This window comes from Caretta caretta, chromosome 9 (assembly GCF_965140235.1).
Source record: "Caretta caretta isolate rCarCar2 chromosome 9, rCarCar1.hap1, whole genome shotgun sequence".
NCBI lineage: Eukaryota > Metazoa > Chordata > Testudines > Cheloniidae > Caretta > Caretta caretta.
Genome location: NC_134214.1, coordinates 101,338,044 through 101,362,222, shown reverse-complemented (window position 1 = coordinate 101,362,222; position 24,179 = coordinate 101,338,044). Strand labels below are relative to the sequence as shown.

Below are 24,179 nucleotides of genomic sequence, written 5' to 3'. Positions count from 1 at the left end.
GGCTGGGGTGGGTGCCGGGGGTGGGTGCTGCTGGCTGGGGCTGGGGAGGGTGCCCGGGGCGGGTGCTGGCTGGCTGGGGCTGGGGAGGGTGCCGGGGGTGGGTGCTGGCTGGCTGGGGGTGGGGAGGGTGCCGGGGGTGGGTGCTGCTGGCTGGGGCTGGGGAGGGTGCCCGGGGCGGGTGCTGGCTGGCTGGGGCTGGGGAGGGTGCCCGGGGCGGGTGCTGGCTGGCTGGGGCTGGGGAGGGTGCCGGGGGTGGGTGCTGCTGGCTGGGGCTGGGGAGGGTGCCCAGGGCGGGTGCTGGCTGGCTGGGGCTGGGGAGGGTGCCCGGGGCGGGTGCTGGCTGGCTGGGGCTGGGGAGGGTGCCCGGGGCGGGTGCTGGCTGGCTGGGGGTGGGGAGGGTGCCGGAGGTGGGTGCTGCTGGCTGGGGCTGGGGAGGGTGCCCGGGGCGGGTGCTGGCTGGCTGGGGGCTGGGGAGGGTGCCCGGGGCGGGTGCTGGCTGGCTGGGGGTGGGGAGGGTGCCGGGGGTGGGTGCTGCTGGCTGGGGCTGGGGAGGGTGCCCGGGGCGGGTGCTGGCTGGCTGGGGGTGGGGAGGGTGCCGGGGGTGGGTGCTGCTGGCTGGGGCTGGGGAGGGTGCCCGGGGCGGGTGCTGGCTGGCTGGGGGTGGGGAGGGTGCCGGGGGTGGGTGCTGCTGGCTGGGGGTGGGGAGGGTGCCGGGGGTGGGTGCTGCTGGCTGGGGGTGGGGAGGGTGCCCGGGGCGGGTGCTGGCTGGCTGGGGGTGGGGAGGGTGCCGGGGGTGGGTGCTGCTGGCTGGGGGTGGGGAGGGTGCCGGGGGTGGGTGCTGCTGGCTGTGGGTGGGGAGGGTGCCCGGGGCGGGTGCTGGCTGGCTGGGGGTGGGGAGGGTGCCGGGGGTGGGTGCTGCTGGCTGGGGCTGGGGAGGGTGCCGGGGGCGGGTGCTGGCTGGCTGGGGGTGGGGAGGGTGCCGGGGGTGGGTGCTGCTGGCTGGGGGTGGGGAGGGTGCCGGGGGTGGGTGCTGCTGGCCCGCTGGCTCTCTCCGGCCCGGCACATTCCAGGCAGGCGCACAGAGGAGCTCGGCGCGGGGGCGGGCAGCTGGGCAGCGCGCCCGGGGCACCGGCCAGGCTGGGCACCGCCACTCCGCTCCCAGCGCTGGATCCGCAGCAGGAGCCCATGGAGCCGGCGGGGCCGGAGCCAGGAGCCGGCGCGGGGCCGGAGCGGGGCGCGGAGGAGATTGACATGTCCCTGGGTAGGTGCCGGACCCTGTCCCGCCGAGCGCCCTGCCAGGGCTCCCCCGGGCGCGCAGCCTGGAGCGCTTGGCGAGGCAGAGCGCACCGTGCGCCGGGCGCCGCCGGGGCCGGGGCCGCGGCGGGCGGCGCGGGGATCTGCGCGGGGCTCAGCCCCTTGCGCTGGCGTTTGCCGCAGCCCTGCGAGGGGCCCCTCCGGGCTTGGCTCGGGGCTGCAGGCTGGGCCGGCGCCCTGCCCCGCTGGGTGAACTCCTGGGCCGGCTGGCGGAGCTACCCCAGGGCGCGCCCCGGCTGGTGTCCCAGAGCTCCTGGCCGCGGCAGCCTGCCCTGGCCGCCGGAGCTGGGGGTGACCGGGGGGTTCCCCGCGCCCGGCAGCACGCCCAGGGCAGCAGCGGGGGCTGGGGGCCCGCCCTCCGCACAAGGCCATGGCCATGAAATCATCCCGCCCCCCTCTGCAAAGGGGGCAGAAATCCTGGGGGGAGGCAAGCCCCGATTGGAGCCTTTCCTTGCTGCCTGTAAACACTGCCTGTGTGCGGAAGGACTCAAACGGGGCTTACGGGCCAGGGAGCCGCAGCTGCCACCCTGAAATCCGGGGTCACTGAGGCGAGGGCCCGGCCTGGACTAAAAGAAAACAAGAAAAAGGAATTGACCCAGTGCACTTTGACTGGATGAGGTGGATGCCCAAGTGTGTCATGTCTCTTTGAAAAATTCGGCCTTTATTTATAAATAAACTTAGTTCCCAGTTGCAGCAGAATCTAGGAATTTTAGGGGCCTAGTCAACTGTCATGGATATTAATGGGAGCTGAGTAGACCCTTACCAAGGAATAGTAACATCAGAATAGCAGTTTTGTCAGGTTTCCCCCCTGTATTTTGAGGTTTCTGTTATATGACATAGGCCCCCGTAGATTATACAGAAAGACAACAGGCTGTCAGGCATACAGAACTTGCAGCATAAAATATAAAGATCAAGGTGACATTCCAAGAGAATGTATGGATGTAATAAATGTACCATGTGTGTTTTAAAGGACAGAAAAAAGATCAGGTGAAAAAAAATCATAGTTTAAAAAACGGACTCTGAACGCTGCTGAGACACAACCTAACTTCAGAGCTGAACGTTTCAAACCCAGCACATTGGAGGGAGACTGATAAATGGACCCTCGGCCGAAATGAAAACATGAGCCAGGGCCTGTGGTCACTTAGTGCTGAGACTATTTGTAGCAGCTCACTCATTAGGCCAGTCAGTTTTCTGGCAGTGAATATGTTGATCTGGGCATAAACAACTGTCCTTTTATTAAGTCACAAGGTTTGGGATAGAGCTCCTGGAGGGTTATTACACTGACATTTTCATTCTATGAACAAACTTTGCCAGGCTTTAATTGGTGGGTTAGCTTCATACTTTTCACAGATGCACTGGACCATTTCTATCCAGATACAGTAGAAATTCTGGAGCAGAACAACAGAAAGTTATATTTTTTTCACAGAAAACCCAGAGCCAGATCCTTGGCTTGGTGTGAATTGATGTAGCTGACTGACTTCAATGGAGCTCTGCTGATTTACAGCCTCCGAGGATCTGGCCCCTAATTTCACTATTTGTTTTTGGTTACATTTAGTGACCCTAGCCCTGAGTCCTCTGAGGTGTGGTTGTCCCCTCCTTACTGAGCTCCCACGGAAGGTGGTGCTCAGTGGCAGGTTTGGAGGCTCACTTTTAGCAGAACCTTTATGATCCATTTCTATTTGTGATCCCTGCAAAGTACACCTACCTCAAGGGGAAGGTTAATTTGGCAATGTAGGGGCCGCAGCTCTAAGGAGACGCTTTCAGCATCAAAATCAGGTCTTTGGCTCTTCATTTTCAGCTACATAGGGCTGACTTACACCACTGTCAATCAGGAGTAACTCTACTTAAGTTAAAGGAGATACAGTGATGTAAAGTGGGTATAAAAGGGAGATCAGAAGCAGGTTCATAGCTCCTAATCCCACTGCTGAAGGCCTCTGTGATAAGAGTTTATACTGCAAAGGAAGAAGGGAGTGGGGGGAGGGAGTCCTCCACTGGATTGTCCCACTTACACATCGAGCTAGATATTTCTGCTCTGACACCAACCAAAGATCTGTCCCACTCCACTGTAGATGCGGATATTATATGCCCAAGACTTTAAGAGTTCCTATGCACAGTCCCACAGCAGAAAATTATTTTTCATCATTGCTGTCTCTTCTCTACAGTATTTACTTACGACAATAAAGCCAGGTCCCAGACAGCCCCAAGGTAACCGTTGCTATACCTATTTCTTTTTCAACATGGAAAGGTGGTCAAGCAAACAACTGAGTATTTTTCACTTACAGCAAAGGGAGAGCGATTTCCATCAGTCCTCTGAGCCCAGCATCAGCTCCCCGTTCCCTCCTCCACCAGGAGCAAGCAGGGACTCAGCTAGTAACGCATGTCAAAGATGTCTGTGCTCCAAGAAGCACATGCCTCACTGGCACACTTCAGTGAGACCATTAAAGCACATTAACACTGAGACCACCCCATGGGCTCGGCTCCTGGCAGGCAGGGTAGCAAAATCACAAAAGCAGGCAGGGAGTCTAGTCTCACTCATACCTGACATTGTTCACTTACTCTGGGTCTTGTATTCCTTTGGTTCTTGGTATTTTTGATAGAGATTGACAAATGACAAGCACTTGAGGAGTGATTTGTACCCACAATAATGGCTCTAGGAAATCTCCTGGCATACAGCCACCTCCAAAAAAAAAAAACCAAACACCTTCTACCAGTCTCTGCATAAGAAGGGGGGAAGTGAGTGTTCCATTATAAGCCTGGTTTTGACAGCCCTTCTCCCACTAATTCAGTGAAAACTGAAACAATCTGTCTGGAATTCCATATACTTTATCTGATGACAGGTTGGAATTTTTCTGGAAAGTTTGAGGCACATTGAATGAGTTTTGGAACTATGAGATTATAAAGGTACTTTTCATTTCTTGAACCTCTTCCTCATTTTAATTAATTTATTTATTTTGGTGCACCAGACTTCAGAACCCTTTGGGTTACAAAGCCTAGATTTATTTTAACCCACCTTGTTGAGAACTGGAGCCTTTGGCTAACTGGGGAGGGTTTCTTAGGAGAATTGTTTAGCTAAAAGCAGTTGAAGCATGCATAAAGTGATCCAGAGGCAACATGCTGCCTTGTAGAGAGCGTAAGAAGTTTGCAAAAGATGGATGCTAGCTTCCAAAACTGTGCAAAGCTCCCAGGCACATCCTAAGTAACCCACATGAGGCAGGAGCTCTTTCTGCAGCCTCTCAGAGTAGCAACACCATGTTCCATCCTAAGGTGCACAGCTGCTTTTGTCTAGTTTAAGTGTTTCTAAAGCATGTCCTATCACAGTGGTCTATAGGCACAGGTATGTGTTTAAGGAAGCCTGCAACTAACAGAAATACAGGTGCCTGACTGGAGCTGAACCAGCAAAAAACTGGAGTAAGACCGTGGTGAAGAGAGAGAGAGAGAGCGAGCGGGAGAGAGATATCTTCTCCTTCCTGCTGCCGTAATGCCACTAATTTAGGTTTAAATGTATAAGGGTTTAATCACAACCCAGCTGTGAGGAGAGGAAAAGTTAACTGCAGCCATATGAATGGGTGGCACTGTACAGGCTCAGGACCACTAATTTGGCAACAGAGTCCAGCAGAAGACGACATGAACAACAGCATGGTCTCATGCTGTCAACACTGTGACCCAGGATCTCTTTCTCCACTGAACAAACAGTTAAAAGCCCCTGATCTGTTTAGAGCTAATTATAGGCCCTGCAGCAGGTGTTCTGTGGAGGTCTGGGACATTGGCAGTATTGCCTGGTTGCCTTTGCTGTGTGGCGATCTGGGACATTAGCAGTATTGCCTGGTTCCTTTTTGTTTGTATTTTAAACCCCTTTCTTCCCATTTGTGGTGAGGCAGAGTTGAGGATGACTCAGAGCTGACAGGTGGCGCTGTCCCAGTCACTAACCCGTTATAGAGCAGGACAAGAGCCAGCAGATTGCTCTCTCCTTTCCCTGTAGAGGCAGTGGGCGAGTCCCAAAATACCTAGCTGCCGCTGCTGGCCATGGAGCAAACATGGAAACGGAATCCCTCTGTTCAACATGAGACATAATAGCTAGGAGGACAGAAGAGGGATCTGTTAGAGAGAGCGTGCCGCCCGGCCATGAAACTCAGGCATTTCCCCACTCTGTGCTCATCTGCTTGTCCCTCAGTGCTACAGGATGATACCGGCTTGATCTGACCGTTCTTTTTCAGCTCATGGGCCCCCATCCAACAGTTTTAGTGCATGTTCCAGACACCTGGAGAAGTGTCACCAACCCCAGGGATTCAAAAGTCCTGAGTCAGGTCACTGAAAATCAGGAGATTGTCTGAAAAGTAATGAGACTTTAAAATATAATAGTAATAATACCGTGTGAGTTGTTTTTATTTGCCTGCTGGTTTCTGAACTTTCGAAGCATTCACAATTTCAAAGTTTTTCCTTGCAAGCAGCAGGGCTAGAAATTTACTTGTATTTTTTAAATGGAAACAGAGATTCTCACGTAATCTCATGACTCCTGGAGCTGCGGCTTTATGAAAAAAAATCACAAGATGCATGATAGATCCCTGAGAGTTGGGAACACTGTCAGGGCTATACACCTTTACTGATGTCAGCTTAAATGAACTCAGACCCCTAATGAGTGTGACCCCTCATTTATCACCCCACTTTCAGGCCTTTATCATTGCTGTGCCTTGGTTTTTCCATTTGTAAAATGCGGAGTTGTCAGGACAATTAATTCATTAATGGTTGTGCCAGCATGACTTGAAATGGCCGTTTTCTCTGTTTTTTTTCCTCTGTGTTTTCCAATCCAGATGATATCATAAAGCGCCACAGGAAAGGACAAACAGGCGCAAAGTTAGTAGGGGACAAACGAAGGCAGCAAGTCAAGAACAGGAATTCAGCATATGGAAACGGGAGACCTAGGTTCCGTACCTGGATGCAACGAAACCTGCAAGGTATGTAAATGCTGAAGTGCAGCCATAGGAACTAAGGAGATGTTTAGGATGGAAGGATGCCTGTGAAGCCAGCCACACTGACTTTCCTCTTTCGAGAGTACATTTGCATACCAAGCGATATCATCCCAAACCTTTGCTTCTCTAATCCTGCGTGGTTGTAAAACCTACTTTTGCTCTTGGGAGCTTAGCAAAAGGGAATTTGTCTGTAACAATTGACTATCTAGGTTCTTTCAAAGCATAAATTCATGCCTTTCTCCCCCTCCTTCCTTCCTCATGAATTACTAATTCAAAATGACTTAATATCAACTCTTCCCTTTTGAATTTTGCATATTTTAATTATACTCTTCCTAATCCCCCCTTTTCCCAGAACACACCCAGAAAATTACCCCTTAGGTCACCCTCTGACTCGGTTATTGGAGTTAATTTGTCATTGTGGTTGAATCCATTATTTTTAGGACGTGCTTTGAATCATAAAGTGTGACCACACAATAATCTACATCGGCTCTACTAGTTTTTAGCCACAAAGCTCAAGTGACTTCTTTTGTGCATCTTAGAATTTTTCCGTCTGTTTTTTACTGCTGTTAAACAAGTTTGCTGAGGTTTATTCTGCTCGATCTTAAATATTTCTCTTCTCAGTGCAAACGGTCTGCAGGGCAGTATGAGTACTGAGCATAGGTCCTGTTTGTGTTTGCCTTTCTCTTGGTACATTCTCATTCAGCACAATGAGCATCACTGAATTTGCTAAGGTTCAGAAGAAGTTACTCTTATTTTACCCTAGCAAATTGGGCAAAACATTATTTAGGATTTTGATAGTCTTGTACCCTGAACCACCATTGTTCGGCCATTGACAATAGTGAACTCAGGGGTAAATAAGTCAAAGTAAAGATGTTTGTGACATTTCCCAGGGTACAATCTGGTCTGCTGAACAGCTGGGGCCTCTCAATTCTCCAGCCTGGGGTGCCTTTTACTCTGCTTTGCTGTGAGAACTACCATTCTTTGTCTGTTCACACACAGCCTCTAGCATGTGCATCACTCCCAGATGAATTATAGGAGAGCTTCTAGTCAGCCACTCCTGAATTATATTGCAGAGTAACACCAGCAAACTCCCAGTTCCAGACTTGTCCCCAGAAATGTGTATCTTGTACTGCCCAGCTCTTTCCTTCTGTGCAGTACCAGCTCATAGAAAGTCCATTGTTTCATTAATAGAAAATGAAATGCACACACCCTGTTGTCTCAAATGGAGGTTTTCAAATACCACAATTCAAACATCCACTGGTTTATATAAAACAATAAAACAAGTTTAACAACTACAGAAAGATAGATTTTAAGTGATTACAAGGAATGAGGTATAAAAGTCAGAATTGGTTACAAAGAAATAAAAGGTAAAATGCAAACTAATATCTAACTTGATAAGCTAAGTGAACTTGAAGCAAAAAGGTTTTTCTCGCCACATGCGCACAGCAGTCTGGCTGAGTTCCTTCAGCCAGGACCCAGTTCAATGATGTTTCTTTTGTCTTTCAAACATTGTTGATGCCATGAGTAAAGATGAGGGGAAAGAGGTGGTTTGTGTCCTCCGTTCCTAATCTTTATATCTTCTCCTTCTCTTTGAGAATCATCTCCAGCGGGGGTTCGGGTGACGGCCAGTCTGTTCACATGGGAACCCCCATTGTTGCATTGCCAAAATGTAAATGTCTTGCTTACACCCTTCTTTCTGCCAAAGAATGGCTGCTTAACCAGATGATAGTCCATTTGATTATGCTGACACCAGGCTGTGGTGCTGGCTAAACTTTTGTCTCTGAGGAACTGATTTGGGCTGCTTCCCCAGATTTGGAATGTGCTTTAGTAACATCATACAGTAGAATCTTATAACTTTACATACAACATTGCCACACATATTTTACTAGGACAATAATGATCAGCAAATTATGAGTTTTCAAATGATGCCTCACAAGGCATACTTTGTACAAAATGTATCATAGTTTTGTAAAAGTGGTGAAAATAGGGATACAGTCTCATGATTTTAGTGTAGGTATTCCTTTAAAAAAATTCCCTTATTCTTAATTTACAAGGTGGTTTTTGGAAGCCTCAGCATTTTACAGATTAAACTGCATTTAAGACTTGCTCCTGTAAGCTACAGAGCACCCACTGCCTCTCCTGGAGTTGAAGTCAGTGGAAGTTCAGGGTACTCAGCACTGCCAAGAATTTGACCTTATATATTGAATGGGCTCACTTCAATTCAGTCACCCCTGAAATGCAGCCATTTCTGGGCTGAAGTGTGACAGTTGCAACACAACACTTTAGGGAGAGGGAATGAAGAAGAACAAAGTCTCTGAATAAAGCAGCAAAGGATTTACACAGGTGAAATTCAATTGCCTGTATTGGAATTTGGCCTAAAACTTGGTGAAGATTGCTCCAGAGAGTCTTCAATGACAACCTATTATTGGAGTGTCTGTGTTAAATCTTCTCCAGGAAGGACTGTCAAGCCTGCTCTCATGGGAGCTCCCCTCAGAGCTCAGCTTGCAGGGGTGGAGGAGGCTCTTTGCCAGCATAGCTGTGCTCTGCACAAACACAGTTTGGAGCTCCCCGTGTCAGCACAAAGCAAGTCTGCTTCTTCTGCTGAGTTTATGAAAATCTGCTTTAATGAACATTGTCCCGCTACATCAGAGATGGGGTCTACAACTTTTAAAATAGCAACATACTCACAATGTATTCTGGGTCAGACTCTCAGCTGCTGTAAATCCGGGTAGCTCTGTGGAAGCCAGTGAAGCAGGGATGACTTACACTAGCTATGGCTCAGGACACTTGTGTGTGGAGGCTTTGCAATGTGAACTGGCAGCAGGAGCAGGGTTTTTTGACCCTGGCTACTGTTAGTATTAATCCCTCCTGCTGCACCAGTGAAATACAGTAAAACCTGCCAAGAGCAAAAGTGGTCGCTTGTAAGAGGTGGTCTCTCTTCAAAACAAGTCGTATTGCACCCTTACTTCTGCTCTGCTGCTGGCCATGGCGCCCGGCCAGCAGCCACCACTCTCTGGCTGTCCAGCTCTGAGGCAGAGTGGAGGGCGGTGGCTGCTGGCCAGGCACCCAGCTCTCAAGGGAGTAAGAAAATGTGGTCGCTGGTCATAGATGACAGGTGGTCTCTCTTCAGCGGTGGTTGCTAAGGCAGGATTTACTGTACCCTGAAAAGGCTCCGCTGAGCTCAGTGCCTCCTAGCAGCAAGGAAATGCACCGCTGAGGCTGCTTTCTTCTCCCCCCATGCAGAGCCATGCTAGCCTGCTCACCGGCCTGCGGGGAAGGTGGTGGGTGGGGAGTGTGATGGTGGCGTCTGGCAGCTGGGTGAGAGGGACAAAAAGAACAACCCAGGTGCGGTGAGTAAGAAAAATGAGAAGAGGGAAGACAGAAACACCCCATGGGGGCAGAACAAGGAGAGCAGGAAGGGGGGAATGGTTAGCAACAGCTTGGGACTCCAGGAGAGAAGGATCCAGGGCTGGCCATGAGTTGTCCTCTGTCAGCCAGAGCGAGAGGGGAATGTTCCCCGGAGCAGTGGAAGAAGAGGGTGAACGGCACCTACTTCCTTTAGATGCTGAACACGATTTCAGAGCGAATCAGTTTGTAAAGCTAATTTCCTGGAGGAAGGCCCCCAGCTCACCTAGATTCATCAAACCACAGCTTTCTATCCCCTTTCTCTTCCTCCCTGCCCAGATGCGCCAACGTCATTCTGCAGTCACTGCTGCAGTGGAATAGCCAGTATTCAGAGCAGCGCAAAGAAACCCCTTCGCAGGGTGCTGCAACCAGAAGACATTACTGAGCCTAAAAAACTTGTGAACAATGCTTCATATTCTTGAGTGCCATCTCGTGGCACCACGTCCATCGACTATCGACACATTGCCATTCCCTTCTGGGGTGGGGGAGGCACTTTTGTAATAGCCAGTACCCTCCTGGAGCTGTGCTACAGTGCTTCACCGCTGTTAGGACCTAAGCATCCTAAATCTGCCCTTCCCTTCTTTCCCCTCCGAACTACCATATTCCCTCAGCTAACTTTCCAACACTTGTCACCAGCTGGGGCCAAAGCCTTCATCAGTACTCACTGTGGGACGGTCTGTCTTCACTGCAATATAAGCCCAGGGTTAGTAGACCTCGAGTTAGCAGACCCTGGGTTTGTTAACCTAGGGCTTAGAATCATAGAGCCACACAGTTAGAAGGGACTGCCAGGGTCATCTAGTCTAACCCCCTGTGAAGATGTGTCTAAACCATCCAAGACAGACGGTTATCCAGCCTCTTTTTGAAAACTTCCAGTGAAAAAGGTCCCACAACCTCCCAAGGCGTCTGTTCCATTGTCCTACTGTATTGGCAACCCCCCCAGCTTTGTGTCATCTGCAAACTTGATCAGGATGCTCTCTACTCCTACATCCAGGTCATTAATATTGATGTTAAACAACACCGGACCCAGAACAGATCCCTACGGAACCCCACTTGAGACTTCCCTCCAATTCAACGTCATTCCATTAATAGTTACTCTGTTTGCGGTTGTTTAACAGATAATGTATCCACGTAATGGTAGTTGCTCCAGCCTGCATTTCCCCAGATTATTTATCAACATGTCATGGGGGACGGTGTCAAAAGCCTTGCTGAAGTCCAGGTATATGGTGTCCACCACGTAGTCCCCAGCTACCAAATCAGTTACCCTGTCAAAGAGGGAAATCAATCTGGTTTGGCAATGATTTGTTCTTGGAAAATCCAGGTATTCACAAATTGAATGAGCATCTACACTCATGTGTAACCCCAGGTTAGAAATTGTTGAACCCTGGGTCCCAACCTGGGCCTCCAGCATCTACACTGCATTGTGTGAGCTTATGTCCAACCACCCCATCCCAGAACTCCTCGTGTCCTCCCAAAAAGTGGCTACTGCAGTTCTTTGTTGGTAGTACAGCGTGGGAAAACTTGACAGTCCACCAAACCTGACTGCCCAGGGCACAGGAAGTCGGCCTGTGGGATACTTTTGGCAGAGTCCCAGAACAAGACTCCAATGGGGCTGCATGTACACTGCAAAGCCATAGGGCTTGAACCCTGGGTCAGATTCAGACCCTCCATCTCTGTGGGGTCTTGGCTTAGTGCAATTTGTGTGTAGACGGAAGGGGGGTTAGGCTTGAGCCTGAGTTTGAGCCCTGGGCTTACACTGCAGTGCAGACGTAACCTGTGAGGCCCATGTGTCAAAGGAACATCAGTGCTTCATAAGAACACTGCATCTCTAGCTGCTCAAGTCATCAGGAATTATTGACTCAGTGCTGTAGATATGCTGAACCTGCTTTGCATTTTGCACTACTGAAGTTCTGTAGAGTGCAGTATTTTGTTAACTGCATTGAGATACTAAGCATTGTAAAGCATTATGAACTATGCTTGTTCTTGAAACTATGTCCCGACCAATAATTTATACACCTCCATGAGTCTGAATATACATTTTGTTGAGATGGCCACTCTGAAAAAGACAAACAATTCTGACTACATGAGTTTATCACATATAGTAATTAGACCATAATGCACCATAACTTCACCTGAAAGATTAAGAGCTGTTTTACTCTCTCTTTACAGTTCAGAAGGCACAAAAGCATGAACAGCCTTTGAGAAAAGAAAATATCACTAAAGCTAAATGGGTTTTAAGCTATGTGTGTGTGGACTGCTCATTTGTTACCAACAGCAGCAGCAGGTAGATGCAGAATTTATGCAAAGATTTATACAGCTACAAAAGGGAATAGAACCCTGTACATTTATGAAGCATCATCACCTGGGCATTCATGACCATACCCAGGCTTTTGCAGGTTAATCCCCCACATGCATGCTCTCATTTGCATGTCAGTGCCCAGAGGGCATTGGCATCACACAGCTATTTCATAGCAATGTGAGGATGGGAGCTCCAGCGGCAGACGGGAAGGCTCGCTGGGGTACTGTCTTTATTACAAGTCAGAATTGCCTTCTGTCTACAAGTCAGTTAAATCTTAACATTCAGACCTTTCCTAAATCAAATGAGATACAGCTTTAAAATCTAGAATGTTGAAATCGAGTCACTGGAAAGACAACCCCCCCCTACATTTTTTTAAATTAATCCACTTGGTTTTGAGCAAAACAGAGCCCACCATTCCAAGACACATTTCAAGCCCCTGTACTAAGAAAATCCAACACATTTTAATTTTGTTGTTATTAAAATTGTTGCACCCAGGCTGACACTAAGTTTCAGCCAGACAGATTTTGAAAGAAGAGGTGCTTTCAAAATAAGAATTTATAACAAAGCCAACTCAGAGTAGCTGTGCCCCTGAGCTCCCGCTCACTGTCAGCAGAGATACCCTTCGGTCCATGTGAACGAACCTGGTGAACCATTCAAATTCCTGCCAAGGTTGTGAAGGATACTAAAACAGGTGTTTATCTTCCTAGGACCCAGTCAATTTAGAAGAGGGTTTGGACAGCAGCAGTATAATAGAAGACAATTTAGAAGTGCCATGGCTGGTCCAAGAAGAGTAGCTGCCACATTAAATGGAGCGAGCCCTTTAAACCACCAGGCTTTAGCTCAAGAGGTAGGCTGGGGAAGGGGAGGGGGAGGCGGGAATCCACAGCTGCTCCTCAGTGTCACAGCATTCTGGAAGGGCCTGGGGTTTTTAGCTTGACTTGCCTAAGAGAAGAGAATCTAAGTAGAGAATATTTTATTTGTTGTCTAGTTAGGCTTATAGGATGTGAAACTCGTAATGCTGCCAATGTATTTTACGGGATCTGTGCCCTTGGCTGTGCACGAGCAGCCCTGACTTACAGGGATTCCTTACAGAGAGAGACCATGTCACCGCCCCTTACTTATTTTGGCCTCTCCCAAGGAAATAGCTGAAGAGACGCCGTCATTTCTGCCCACACAAGGCATGATCCAAAGCCCTCTGAGGTCAACGGGAGGACTTCCCTTGATTTCAGTGGGCTTGGAAAGATTAGGTCTCTGTGGCTCATTGGCACGTGGATAATAGCCTTTGATTATACGAGGTGCTAGTGACAGCTTTTGTTAAAAACAGGAGGCCTTGTGGCACCTGAGAGACGAACCCATTTATTTGAGCAGGAGCTTTCCTGAGCGACAGCTCACTGCATCGGATGCATACCGTGGAAACGGCAGCAGACTTTATATACACAAAGAGATCATGAAACAATGGGTGTTACCGTACACACGGTCACGAGAGGGATCAGGTAAGGTGAGCTATTACCAGCAGGGCCCACCTTGATTATCACTACAAAAGGTTTTTTTTCTCTCTTGCTGGTAATAGCTCACCTTACCTGATCACTCTGGTTACAGTGTGTACGGTAACACCCATTGTTTCATGTTCTCTGTATATATAAATCTCCCCACTGTATTTTCCACTGCATGCATCCAATGTAGTGAGCTGTAGCTCACGAAAGCTTATGCTCAAATAAATTGGTTAGTCTCTAAGGTGCCAGAAGTCCTCCTTTTCTTTTTGCGGATACAGACTAACACGGCTGCTACTCTGAATCCAGCTTTAGTTAAGGTTGCTCAACTGCTTCCATGATAAACTCCCCTTTTTGGGTTTCTTGTAATTGTCTCAGACTTTCACTTTGTCAGGCTGAAATTCTTCAGGAGCGGGGTTTTGTTTGGTTGGTTTTTAAGGTCTGAGTGAAAGTGATTCAGCTATTTTTAGCATCAAGAGTATACGGGGAAAATACACCTTTACCATTAAAATCATTCTTGTAACTTTATTTTGAATATCTCTAGCACCAAAATAGTTTGGGACAGAAAGCTGAAATTTAGTATGTAGATAGTCCTGATGGAGGAGAGTTGCCTTTTGATTTGGGTGAGTTAGGAAGGTTTGAAAATAGTACTCCACAGGAGCTGAATACATTTTTTAAAACTAATGATACCTCATAATGACAATCTCCTTTGAGCGAGAGAAGGCAGTGCTGCATCTGCAGGTGTATAGAATTTCGTATTTGTTTAAAGGGCATGTAATGAGTCAGGTACGTACTGACTATGGCAGGATATTAAGAGAAATTCGGAAGTAGTTGCTAGGAAGCATAATTCTAAGGTAGCTTTCATTCCACAGAAATGAACAGAGTAGGAGTCTGTGGAAACATGCATCGGTCAGTGGGTGGTGACAGTGAGATGGATATGGCCCTACAGACATGGCGGGGTATAGTGAGTAGCAGTATTTAGAAGTAATGTGGAAACCCTACTTTACCGAATGGGTATCTTCTGAGCTGTCTGTTCTTCCACATTCTAAGGCTCTGAGCCAGCAAGGTATTTCAGCACATGGGCGAACAGTAACCAGTAGTTTATTGACTGAGGTGGGATTTCAGGGGGGTTGTGACCTGGGGTCATACTGTCTTCGCACAATCCTGTGTCTCCACAAACAAGTTTTGGTATTTCTGTCTCTCCTATGAAATAGAATACAGCCGCGCCCGCACACTCCCTTTGAAACAGGCTAACCGGTCATTCATAGTGTCAAAAAATTGTTAATTACAGTTAAAAAAAAAGACATGATTGAGGAAAAGAAGTTGCTACAATATCACAGGTCAGAGGAAATAGCCATGCCATAGTGGGAAAGACCACAAAACATCTCAGGGTTTAATAAGCTGAAGGGATCGATTACATACCAAGTCAATTATCAAAGAAGAAAAAACACTTACACATCAGGATCTTTCATAACAATACAAAAGTCACATAGGAAAGAAGAGACAAGGTGACCCTTGGAGCACCTTTCCCTGACCTGAAGAAGAGCTCTGTGTGGCTCAAAAGCTCACCTCTCTCACCAAGAGAAGCTGCTCCCATAACAGATTTTACCTCACCCTCCTTCTCTCTAATATCCTGGGACTGACACAGCGACAACTGCCCTGCATAGGAGAGAAGTCAGTCCCAGCGAAATTAACATGTGGACAGTGGGAGTGAGTAAATTCCAAGGATGAATCTCCCTCAAAATTGCCAAACAAAGCCCATCCTGAATGATGCGATGAGGAATGCAGACTGCGTGGACACACTCAGTCTTTACAGCAGACCAAGTATCACCATGTACAAAAGGGAAGCAAAACCCCCCAGCAAACAAACAGGTTTAAGTCTGTCTGATCCCCATGGCAGTGTGACTGGGGATAGATCAGGAACGACAGCCATACGAGCATTCTGATAGAGACTAATCCCCTGCTTTGTCATATTTTGTGACCCTTTTCTTTGGCTACTGAGAAAGCCAACGCAGCAATTCTAGCTGATCGCAAGCGAGCTGTTGCTATGTTTTAGGGCAACCAGAATGATGAAGTGCTTACAAAAGCTGACAGCGGACAGCCTGAAGCACAGAGACGGCTACCCCAGCGCCCCAAGAGATTCAGAACAGCGGGAGTCACTGGCGAAGCCCCATCTAGAAGGTAAACAGTCTGGTATATTGATCTGATCGAGAAATTATTTCCTTGTCAATTTGTAAAACTCTCTCGTGCTATTAAATCTCCTCTCTTGTTCTGCATTGACTGGCGAGGTGCAGCAGCCATGGAGAGCACTGTACTTTATGAAATATTCCTTTTTATATTGCTAAAATCACTGAGAAATAAGTTTACTGCATGCTTGTGTTTAATAACCAGACATTTCCTCTGACACTTTTAATGAATACATTACAGTTTCAACTTGTATTAAACATTTTGTCCGGCACTTTGAGTGCACTTGGAAGGTGGAGTTACTTTTGCTTTTATAAAAACAGAAATTTTAACTTGAAAATAAAATAAAGGTGCTAAAACCTTAAATGCCAGAGTTCAGTAGCCTAATTCACACTGTATCGGACCTCACTGTACAAGTAGCCCCACCAGTGAGACGACTTATGGAGTAAGGTACTACTGACACCAGCAAGGTGGTCTGAATCTCGGCTCAAGGGACTGAAAATAAGGAAAGCAAGGAAATTCTAAGCGAAGGCTGATGCTCTGTTCAGACAGTTTAAGGCTAGAAGGGACCATTGGATCAGTCTGACCTATAACAGAGGCCACAGTATTTCCCACAGTTACTTCTCTGCCAGCATGACTTGGAGATTGGACTGCACTATGCACGACTGAGTTCAGTGACACATTATGATGCCATGGGGAAAGGGAGCACAAGGGGTGGGATTCTGCGCTGTGGCTGGAGATGGTCGGAATTTTTCTGTCCATTTTTCATGAAACCAGCTTGATGTCAACAAAATGTGATTTTTTGATGAAAATATTTGAAATAAAACAAAAATGTTACTTTTGTTTTGAACTGACGTGTTTGAATGCTTAAAACATTTCTGTAGGCAAGTTTTGGTTTTCTAATTTCTGTTCCCCCACCCCCATCTCTTTTCCTTTTTTACTCCCTTCCCCCAAATTAAAATATGGAGAGAGAGGAGGGGGCAGGGAAGAAACCCCAAATCTGAGAATTGAAAATTGACGTTTTTTTCTTTTTGAAAAACCAGACTTTAATTTGTCATTTTGTTCAGAAATGGTCAGGGGGATAAAATGGAATGGTTGACCCGCTCGTAACAGAATAACGGTGTAACGAGAAGCGGCCCAGGAGCCTGGTTCCAGCTCAGCGTACCATGGCATCACTCCTGTTATGCCAGGTACGGTGCTGGCACAAGAGACTTTGGTTCCTCCCAGCTTTGTGCGAGAAGCGGTTGGAATGTCTTACCAGTCGCAGCAACGTGGGCAGCCCTGGGAAGCAGGCAGATCCTGATTTGCTTTTCATGTGTTTTAAAATCAAACCCGGTTAGATTATTTCCTAGTCAACGGATGACAAGACCTTTCCCAATCCTCCTCCTCAAAGCATTCTTTTAATTGCAGGCCTTTCACGCTAAACAGGAGACCAGCCTTCCAGCAGAGGCAATCCAAAGTCAGCTTTACCAGAGGGGTCAGTGTGCGACAGGCTCTTGTAAGATCTGACAAGCTTGATAATTATTTTAATGTGAATAGTCCTTTCTCCCTCCCTCCCCCATTTGCATCCTTGCTTCTGCAATTAGCTGGGAGAAATAGCCGTTGTTATACAGAGAGCGTGGCCCAGAGCCTCAAAGGCCCCTACGCCCATTGAAATCCAGCTGGGCCTATATTCCAAAAGCGAGTAAGCACATGCAGGATCGGGGCCATAGTTGCTCTTATGCTGTTCAGTCCGTTCTGAGTGTCTTGCACGTGTCCTGGTGCTGGCCTCCAAGGGTGTGTCTGCATAGGCTGGAGGCGCAGTGCTGTGGGCTGAGTCGACAGACCTGGGTTAGCAGGGCGCATGCTAAACACAGCTATGGAGATAGCGCTTTGAAGCTGCAGCTCAGGCGAGGGCTGCAAAGCCTAGCATCTTCAAAGGGCTGTCTACACCGCCCTGCTAGAGCGCCCTGCGAGCCCGGCTCGCCGGAGTCTGGCGATGCAGGCTGCGGGGACATACCCTAAACCATCACGTCCATTTCTGGCCTCTGTAACTCTTCTCCTTCTACCGCTAGAGATCAGCCCGGTGCCTGTGGACAATCGTGCCCCTTACAATAGTGAATATTAATACAATTTGTTCAAGCCAAGTTTTATGGAGATGCTTGTTGGCATTGCTCCGTGGGCCCTGATCCTGCAATCACGTGCAAAAAGAGCCCACAGACATTTGTGGGCATCAGGATGTGCAGGACCCAGGCCCACAGCACTAAATGATAACGCTGCATTACAAACACAGTCTCAGCTTACCACTTGGCCTCTGGCTAATAACAGTAGAATAGGCGATAAAGTAGGGTTTGCTTGGACTGCATGACAGAAGGGACAGAGCAAAATTAGCCCAGACCAATCCATACATTACAGTGAAAACCAAATTTCACTGAGACTTATTGGTGATATGCGGTGTAGCTATGGCCATGTTGGTCCCAGGATATTAGAGAGAGATGGCGGGCGAGGTAATATTTGTTATTGGACCAGCTTCTGGTGGGGAGAGAGACAAGCTGTCGAGCCACACCCAGCTCGTCTTCAGGGCTGGGGAGGGTGCTCCCAGCACCACAGCAAACAGGAGGTGGAACAGAGTGTTTAGCGTAAGTAGTTAGTGATATTCTAAAGGGCCATTCACCGTAGAGTGGTGATATTCTGTGTAAAAATTGTTATTTTAAGCTACTTTAGAGGGAATTATTTCTCTGAGGGACAATTTTATTTTACAGCAAACAGAACCACACGCGGAAGGGAAACGGCCACGGACGAGAAGGTAATTGGGAGAGTTAGGAGAGACACACACAAATGTGACCAATTCATCACTACGGCAATCAAATGGGCTGAGTTTCTCTTTCTTGGCAGGTGGCACCTGCAGCCCACCTCGGGAGCAGTTCTAACCATTTCTGTGTCTAATCCTCAGGCCAGCCACATCCGTCTGTGAGTAAAGGGCCCCGGTGTATGGCTTAACATTCTGTTAAGATCTGGGACACCGAAAAGGTCCCCCTGAAATCCCTTTTGCACCTTAGAGCTGAGTGAATCATTCAGATTAAAATTTTCAAAAAAGATATGATCTCGGTCTGCTCCTGGAATAACTGAAAGCGGATTGCAGATTCCTCCCATTTATTCATTACTTGGCTTCACCTGCAGTGACAGAGCGTGTGGGACGAGCGGTGGGGAGCGAACCTGGGACCTCTGGATCTCAGCGTCTCTGTTTGAACTGAAGGGCCGGCTCCGTTGGCTGGTAGTAGCAGATATCGTGCCAGAGCTGGGAAGGCACCATTGGCCCAGTGGGGTGCCATGGATTCACTGTGGCACAGAGGGGCAATGGAGAGAGATGCTGCTCCAGGCCCCGGCTGGAAGAGGGGCTTTAGGGCCATGCAGTGGCAAGGCACAGTCAGCAACTAGCAACCTTCCCCCCCCGCCCCCTGAACCCCCACGCCCCCCCCACGCCCACCCATGGGGCTGGAGTAGCAGTGGAGGGCTGGGCCCCACTGCCTGGGTATGCCGCAGACTTCATCTCCCTTTAGCCCCAGCACTGCGTGCCTGCTGGGGGTTAAGCTGCACTGGCAGCTGTCCCCTGACAATCACACTCATCAAGGCTGCAGTGAACAATACCCCCAGAAAGGCTAAGGAGATGCAGGTGGCCCTTTCATCTGCCTGCTGCTAGAGAGATAGAAAACAGGCGACCTTTGCTTGCTAACTAAATGCTCCGTACATTCGACAGGCCGGGAAGCAAGCGACCATTCCTCAGAGGTAGAAGACCCCCACCGAGGACAGCCAAGGCCCAGCCCCGAGGAGTGCCGCTAAGATTCAACTTCCGTGCGATGGCGAATCAGGTAGAGCGGATGGCACAAGTGTGTGAATGCTCAGATCAGCTGGACACACCATGCTCCGCGCTGCACGGCTGCAGGGCACAGTTGTCATGTGACCACTCGGATTTTCAAAACAATCCGTTTCAATTTGGATTCAAAACCCCATTTTGTTTGAATTTTACTATTTCAATTTTATGTTTTAAAAAGTAAAAAAAAAAAAAATCTTGGTAACAAAACATTTTGTTCAACGTGAAATAGTTTTTGGGGATTTTCCAGTTTGGCCCCTGAATCAAAACGCTGGTTATTCGCAGAGCTCTGGCTTTCACACTGTCACACACATATGGCCACAGTGACCCAGAATAGCTCCAAGCTCCTGCTTTATCTTTCCTCCCAGTTACTCGCGTTCCTTGCCAGGACAGCATTACTAGATACTGTGCACTCACATGCCCCTTGCTTGTTCCTGTCCTGACTGAGGAGGATCTCCAGCCAAATGCATTTTATCAAGCTCCTTGCACAGCTCCATGGGATGGATAGTTTAATTGACTTGCTGGCTGCAGAAGCCCATTCCTGGCGTGTTTTAATCCATACCCCCTGCAGATCGGGGTGTGAATCACGCTGTGCCCTCCCTTTCCCCTGCAGACCAGCCTGACCTTGGACGAGAGATTCTCCGGCCTCAGGAACAAGAGGCGTTTTACGGCAGCGAGGGACAGCGGCCGGACAGTCACGCTGCCCTAGCGCCATATGTGTGGCCCGGGGACGGCGGATCCAGCCCAGCGTGAATCATGGGCCACCAATAAACACAATTGATTCCCTTTCTGCTGGCTGCCTTGGTATTACAACCTACCCTTGAGTACACACAGAGAGTCAAGGTACTGTCTGGGGCAGGACAACAAGAACTTCAGGGCTAAAGTCTTGGCCAGGCAGTGACCCCTAGATCTGCGTAACTGCCCCCCAGCCAGCGAGTCCTGGGGCTGCTGTGGGCAGACAGAGGCCCTGGTAGCATATCTTTAAGGGAGCTGCAATGCCGGGGAGCCGTGATTTTCCATCATCGCAGGGGGACCCACCAGCTTTGGGAGCAAGTCTGGTCCCCACTGCCAGGACTACAGGGGGTGATCCTGTGGCAGTGACTCCCTCCTGTGCAGGGGAGGATGTCTGGCCCTCTGCCTCTCCTGGGGCCCCCTCAAGGCATCCTGCCAGCCCCTGAGCTCCCAAGTCAGCACCCAGCCTTTCACCCCCATTGGCTTGGCCCAGCGGCCAGCACTTGTTCTCTTCCACTGCTTGGATGGGGGTGCCTGGGAAGGCAGGGAGTCTGAGACCTGGGAGATGGACCAGCACACGGGTGCCGAAAGGAAAGCGTGCCAGTCTCAGGGGAACTTAGGGTAGTTTGCTTTAGTTCTTGTCCACTGAATTCTGAATGATTTATTTATGGGGCAGGCCAAGCACTTACAGACAGGTGTGAAGACAGGGTCTGGGCGCACACACACTTTTCCATCATGGTCAGTGAACAGCTCGCATCAGGAGTGTGACCCAGGCCTTGGGTGCTGGGGGGTTTGCGCTGGTCTGACTAAGGTTGTTGCCCCAGTGCAAACCCCGAGCAGACACATGCTGCACTGATGTGAAGAGCCTCGCACGGGTGAGGCCGACCCTGCTTCGGTGCCAAGGAAGCCCGTGCCGGAGCGAGTTGTTTTTTACATCGCTGCAGCACGTCTGCACTAGGGATCTGCCCGGCGTAGCTCCATTGGTACCTAAGGTTCCCGTGTAAACAAGGCTTTACCTGCACAGAGTTTACAGGGCTGGGGCCTCCTGAGAGCACCTCCAAATGAAGGCCAGGCTACAGGCGCTAATGAGCGTGCGCGGTGGGACTTAGACTTTCCCAGACTCAGCTCCGTTACTAAATGCACGCCCCTTCGTCCGTCCGTGAATGCACGCCCCTTCGTCCGTCCGTGAATGCACGCCCCTTCGTCCGTCCGTGAATGCACGGAACATGGCCTGGGCCTGGCTGCTGGCCAGGGAAGGGACTGAATGCTTTCCCTTTCCCTTTCACATCAGAGCAACTAACTCACGCACGCACGCGAACATGGTTTTACAGGCGTTTTTGAGGCATCACTAGTTTACACAGAGGTGGCGGGAGAAGTCGTTGCACCGAATAAAACACGTTTAAAGTGTTAGTCCCAATTAGTGATTTTCCCTCAACAGGCATTTTAGCCTAGCCCCAGATACTGGGCACAGTCCCGGGAGTGCGTGTGGTGCACCATGGGGCAGGGCCCGGCCCGGGCAAATGAGACTGAGTGTCTGCTGCAGAACATGGAATCTGCTCCCCGGGCAGGTCCACTGTTCTTCTCCGGGGCGCTAGGGAAGGGGGCAAAGCATCTCCTCATTCCCGTTTATCTTCTGCATGGAACAGATGGTGCTCACCCCCAGATTTAAAATATTCAGTCAGCAAAACAGACAGACTCCAGTCATTACCCATGGATCACATTCCCCTGGCACCAACACGGATACACAGACAATTAGTGACCCCCATTGCAACCCCACTCCTACCATTTCCCAGTTCCCTGGGGCTGAGGAGCAGAGATGGACCCCGCAGCATGCCTGGAAGATTAAGAAACTTACCATAGTAGCAGAATATATATATAAAATAAAATAGCATTCTGGGCTGTGTTGTAAGTAAGACATGGGAGGTAACTGTCCAGCTCTTCTCAGCACTGGTGAGGCCTCGGCTGGTTTACTCTATCCAGTTCTGGGGACCACAATGTAGGAAGGATGTGGATAAACTGGAGAGAGTCCAGAGGAGAGGAACAAAATGATACAAAGGTTGAGAAAACCTGACCTGTGAGGAAAGGTTACAAGAAAACTGGGCATGTTTAGTCTTAAGAAAAGCAGGCAGAGGGGGAAACCCTGATCACAGTCCTCAAATTGCTAAGGGCCATTATAAAGAGGACAGGGATCAATTGTTCTCCATGTGCACTGAAGCACCTAGATATTATGTGAACTTGCAAACAGACCCTAAAAAAGACAATCCCCTTCATCCCAGAAGGGAATGAATGTGCCAGAGAGGGAATGGTTATGAAGATATTTTGTTAAATTGTTCATAAATTCTAAGGCCACAAGGGACCAAAAAAGAAATTATAATTGGAAAAGGTCCAGAGAAGGGCAACAGAAATGATGAGGGGTCTGGAACAGCTTCCCTACGAGGAGAGATTAGAAAGACTTTGACTGTTCAGCTTGGAAAAGAGATGACTAAGGGGGGGATATGACAGAGGTCTATAAAATCATGACGGGTTTGGAGAAGGTAAATAAGGAAGTGTTATTTACTCCTTCCCATAACACAGGACACAGGGGTCAACCATTGAGATGAATAGGCATCAGGTTTAAAAACAAACATAAGGAAGTATTTCGTCACACAGCCTATGACACTCGTTGCCAGGGGATGTTGTGAAGGCCAAAATTATAACGGTTCAAAAAAGAACTAGATAAGTTCATGGAGGATATGTCCATCAATGGCTATTAGTCAAGGTGGTCAGAGATGAAACCTCATGTTCTCAGTGTCCCTAGCCTCTGACTGCCAGATGCTCAGACAGGATGGACCACTTGATGATGACCTGTTTTGTTCATTCCCTCTGGGGCGCCTGGCATTGGCCACTGTCGGAAGACAGGATACTGGGCTAGATGGACGTTTGGTCTGACCCACTGTGGCTGCTCTTATGTTATGTTCATTGTGATCATCATACAGCCACATCACATGGATCATCTCGTCTGACCTCCTCTATAACACAGGCCATGGAATTTCCCAAAACATGCCAAGAGCAGAGGTTTTAGAAAAACATCCAGTCTTGATTTAAACATTGCCAGTGACGGAAAAAAACACTATGATCCTTGGTAAATTGTTTCAATGGTTAATTACTCTCATTGTTAAAAATGTGTGTCTTATTTCCAGTCTGAATTTGTCTAGCTTCAGCTTCCAGCCATTGCATTGTTAAACCTTTCTCTGCTAGATTGAAGAGCCCATTATCAAACATTTGTTCCCTCTGTAGCTACTGATTGACTTGATTACAGCCTATCAGGGTGTTCTCTGCTGTCATCCTGTTGGTACGTTTGTCAGCAACATGGTTGTACCTTGTATTTGTTGTAACCGTTATTAAAATAAAAAAAGTGGGCAGACCTAAGGGCTAAAGGCCACAGTGTTCTTGCCCTTTGCTCCCACTGACTCATGAATTTGGATGGTGCAAGAGAAAAATTTAGCCCTATGTAAAAGTGGACTGAACTAAACCAGCAATATTCCAAAACGTCACAACCCATGGCGTATTGGGTCAGGCATTTGCGGGGGAGGGGGGGGGAAATCACATAAAACACCACTTTCTGCCTTGCTAAGCATTAAATAGTGAAATGATTGTCTCGAAAATTTAAGTTACTTTGTTTTTGAGTTAGATGGTGACCACAGCATACAGTAGTAGCTCAATGCAGTAGGTAACTGACAGGCTTAACATATCTAATTTAGAAACAATTTTCAGAGTAGTAGCTGTGTTAGTCTGTATCAGCAAAAAAAAACCCACGTACTTGTGGCGCCTTAAAGACTAACATTTATTTGGGCATAAGCTTTCGTGAGCTAAACCCCACTTCAACGGATGCATGCAGTGGGAAATACAGTAGGAAGACATATATACACAGAACATGAAACAATGGGTGTTGCCATACCCAC

At 48.7% G+C, this 24,179-nt stretch overlaps 1 protein-coding gene across 3 annotated transcripts; it reads left to right on the top strand.

The window, feature by feature from the left end:
- The first annotated feature begins 1,101 nt into the window (after nt 1-1,101).
- On the top strand, nt 1,102-20,294 carry LOC125642972 (UAP56-interacting factor-like). 3 transcript variants are annotated; one of them, XM_048864986.2, is made up of 9 exons: nt 1,103-1,261; nt 6,123-6,266; nt 12,690-12,829; nt 15,529-15,653; nt 17,067-17,154; nt 18,398-18,441; nt 18,531-18,605; nt 19,393-19,504; nt 20,120-20,294. In XM_048864986.2, exons 1-9 carry the CDS (start codon nt 1,186-1,188, stop codon nt 20,213-20,215), a joined length of 900 nt encoding a protein of 299 aa, XP_048720943.2. In that variant the 5' UTR covers nt 1,103-1,185; the 3' UTR covers nt 20,216-20,294. The 3 variants fall into 3 exon arrangements, with proteins under 3 accessions (XP_048720942.2, XP_048720943.2, XP_048720941.2); XM_048864985.2 differs by lacking the exon at nt 20,120-20,294 and having other exon boundaries at nt 1,102-1,261; nt 17,067-17,133; nt 19,393-19,716; XM_048864984.2 differs by lacking the exon at nt 20,120-20,294 and having other exon boundaries at nt 19,393-19,716.
- The last annotated feature ends 3,885 nt before the right edge of the window (nt 20,295-24,179 follow it).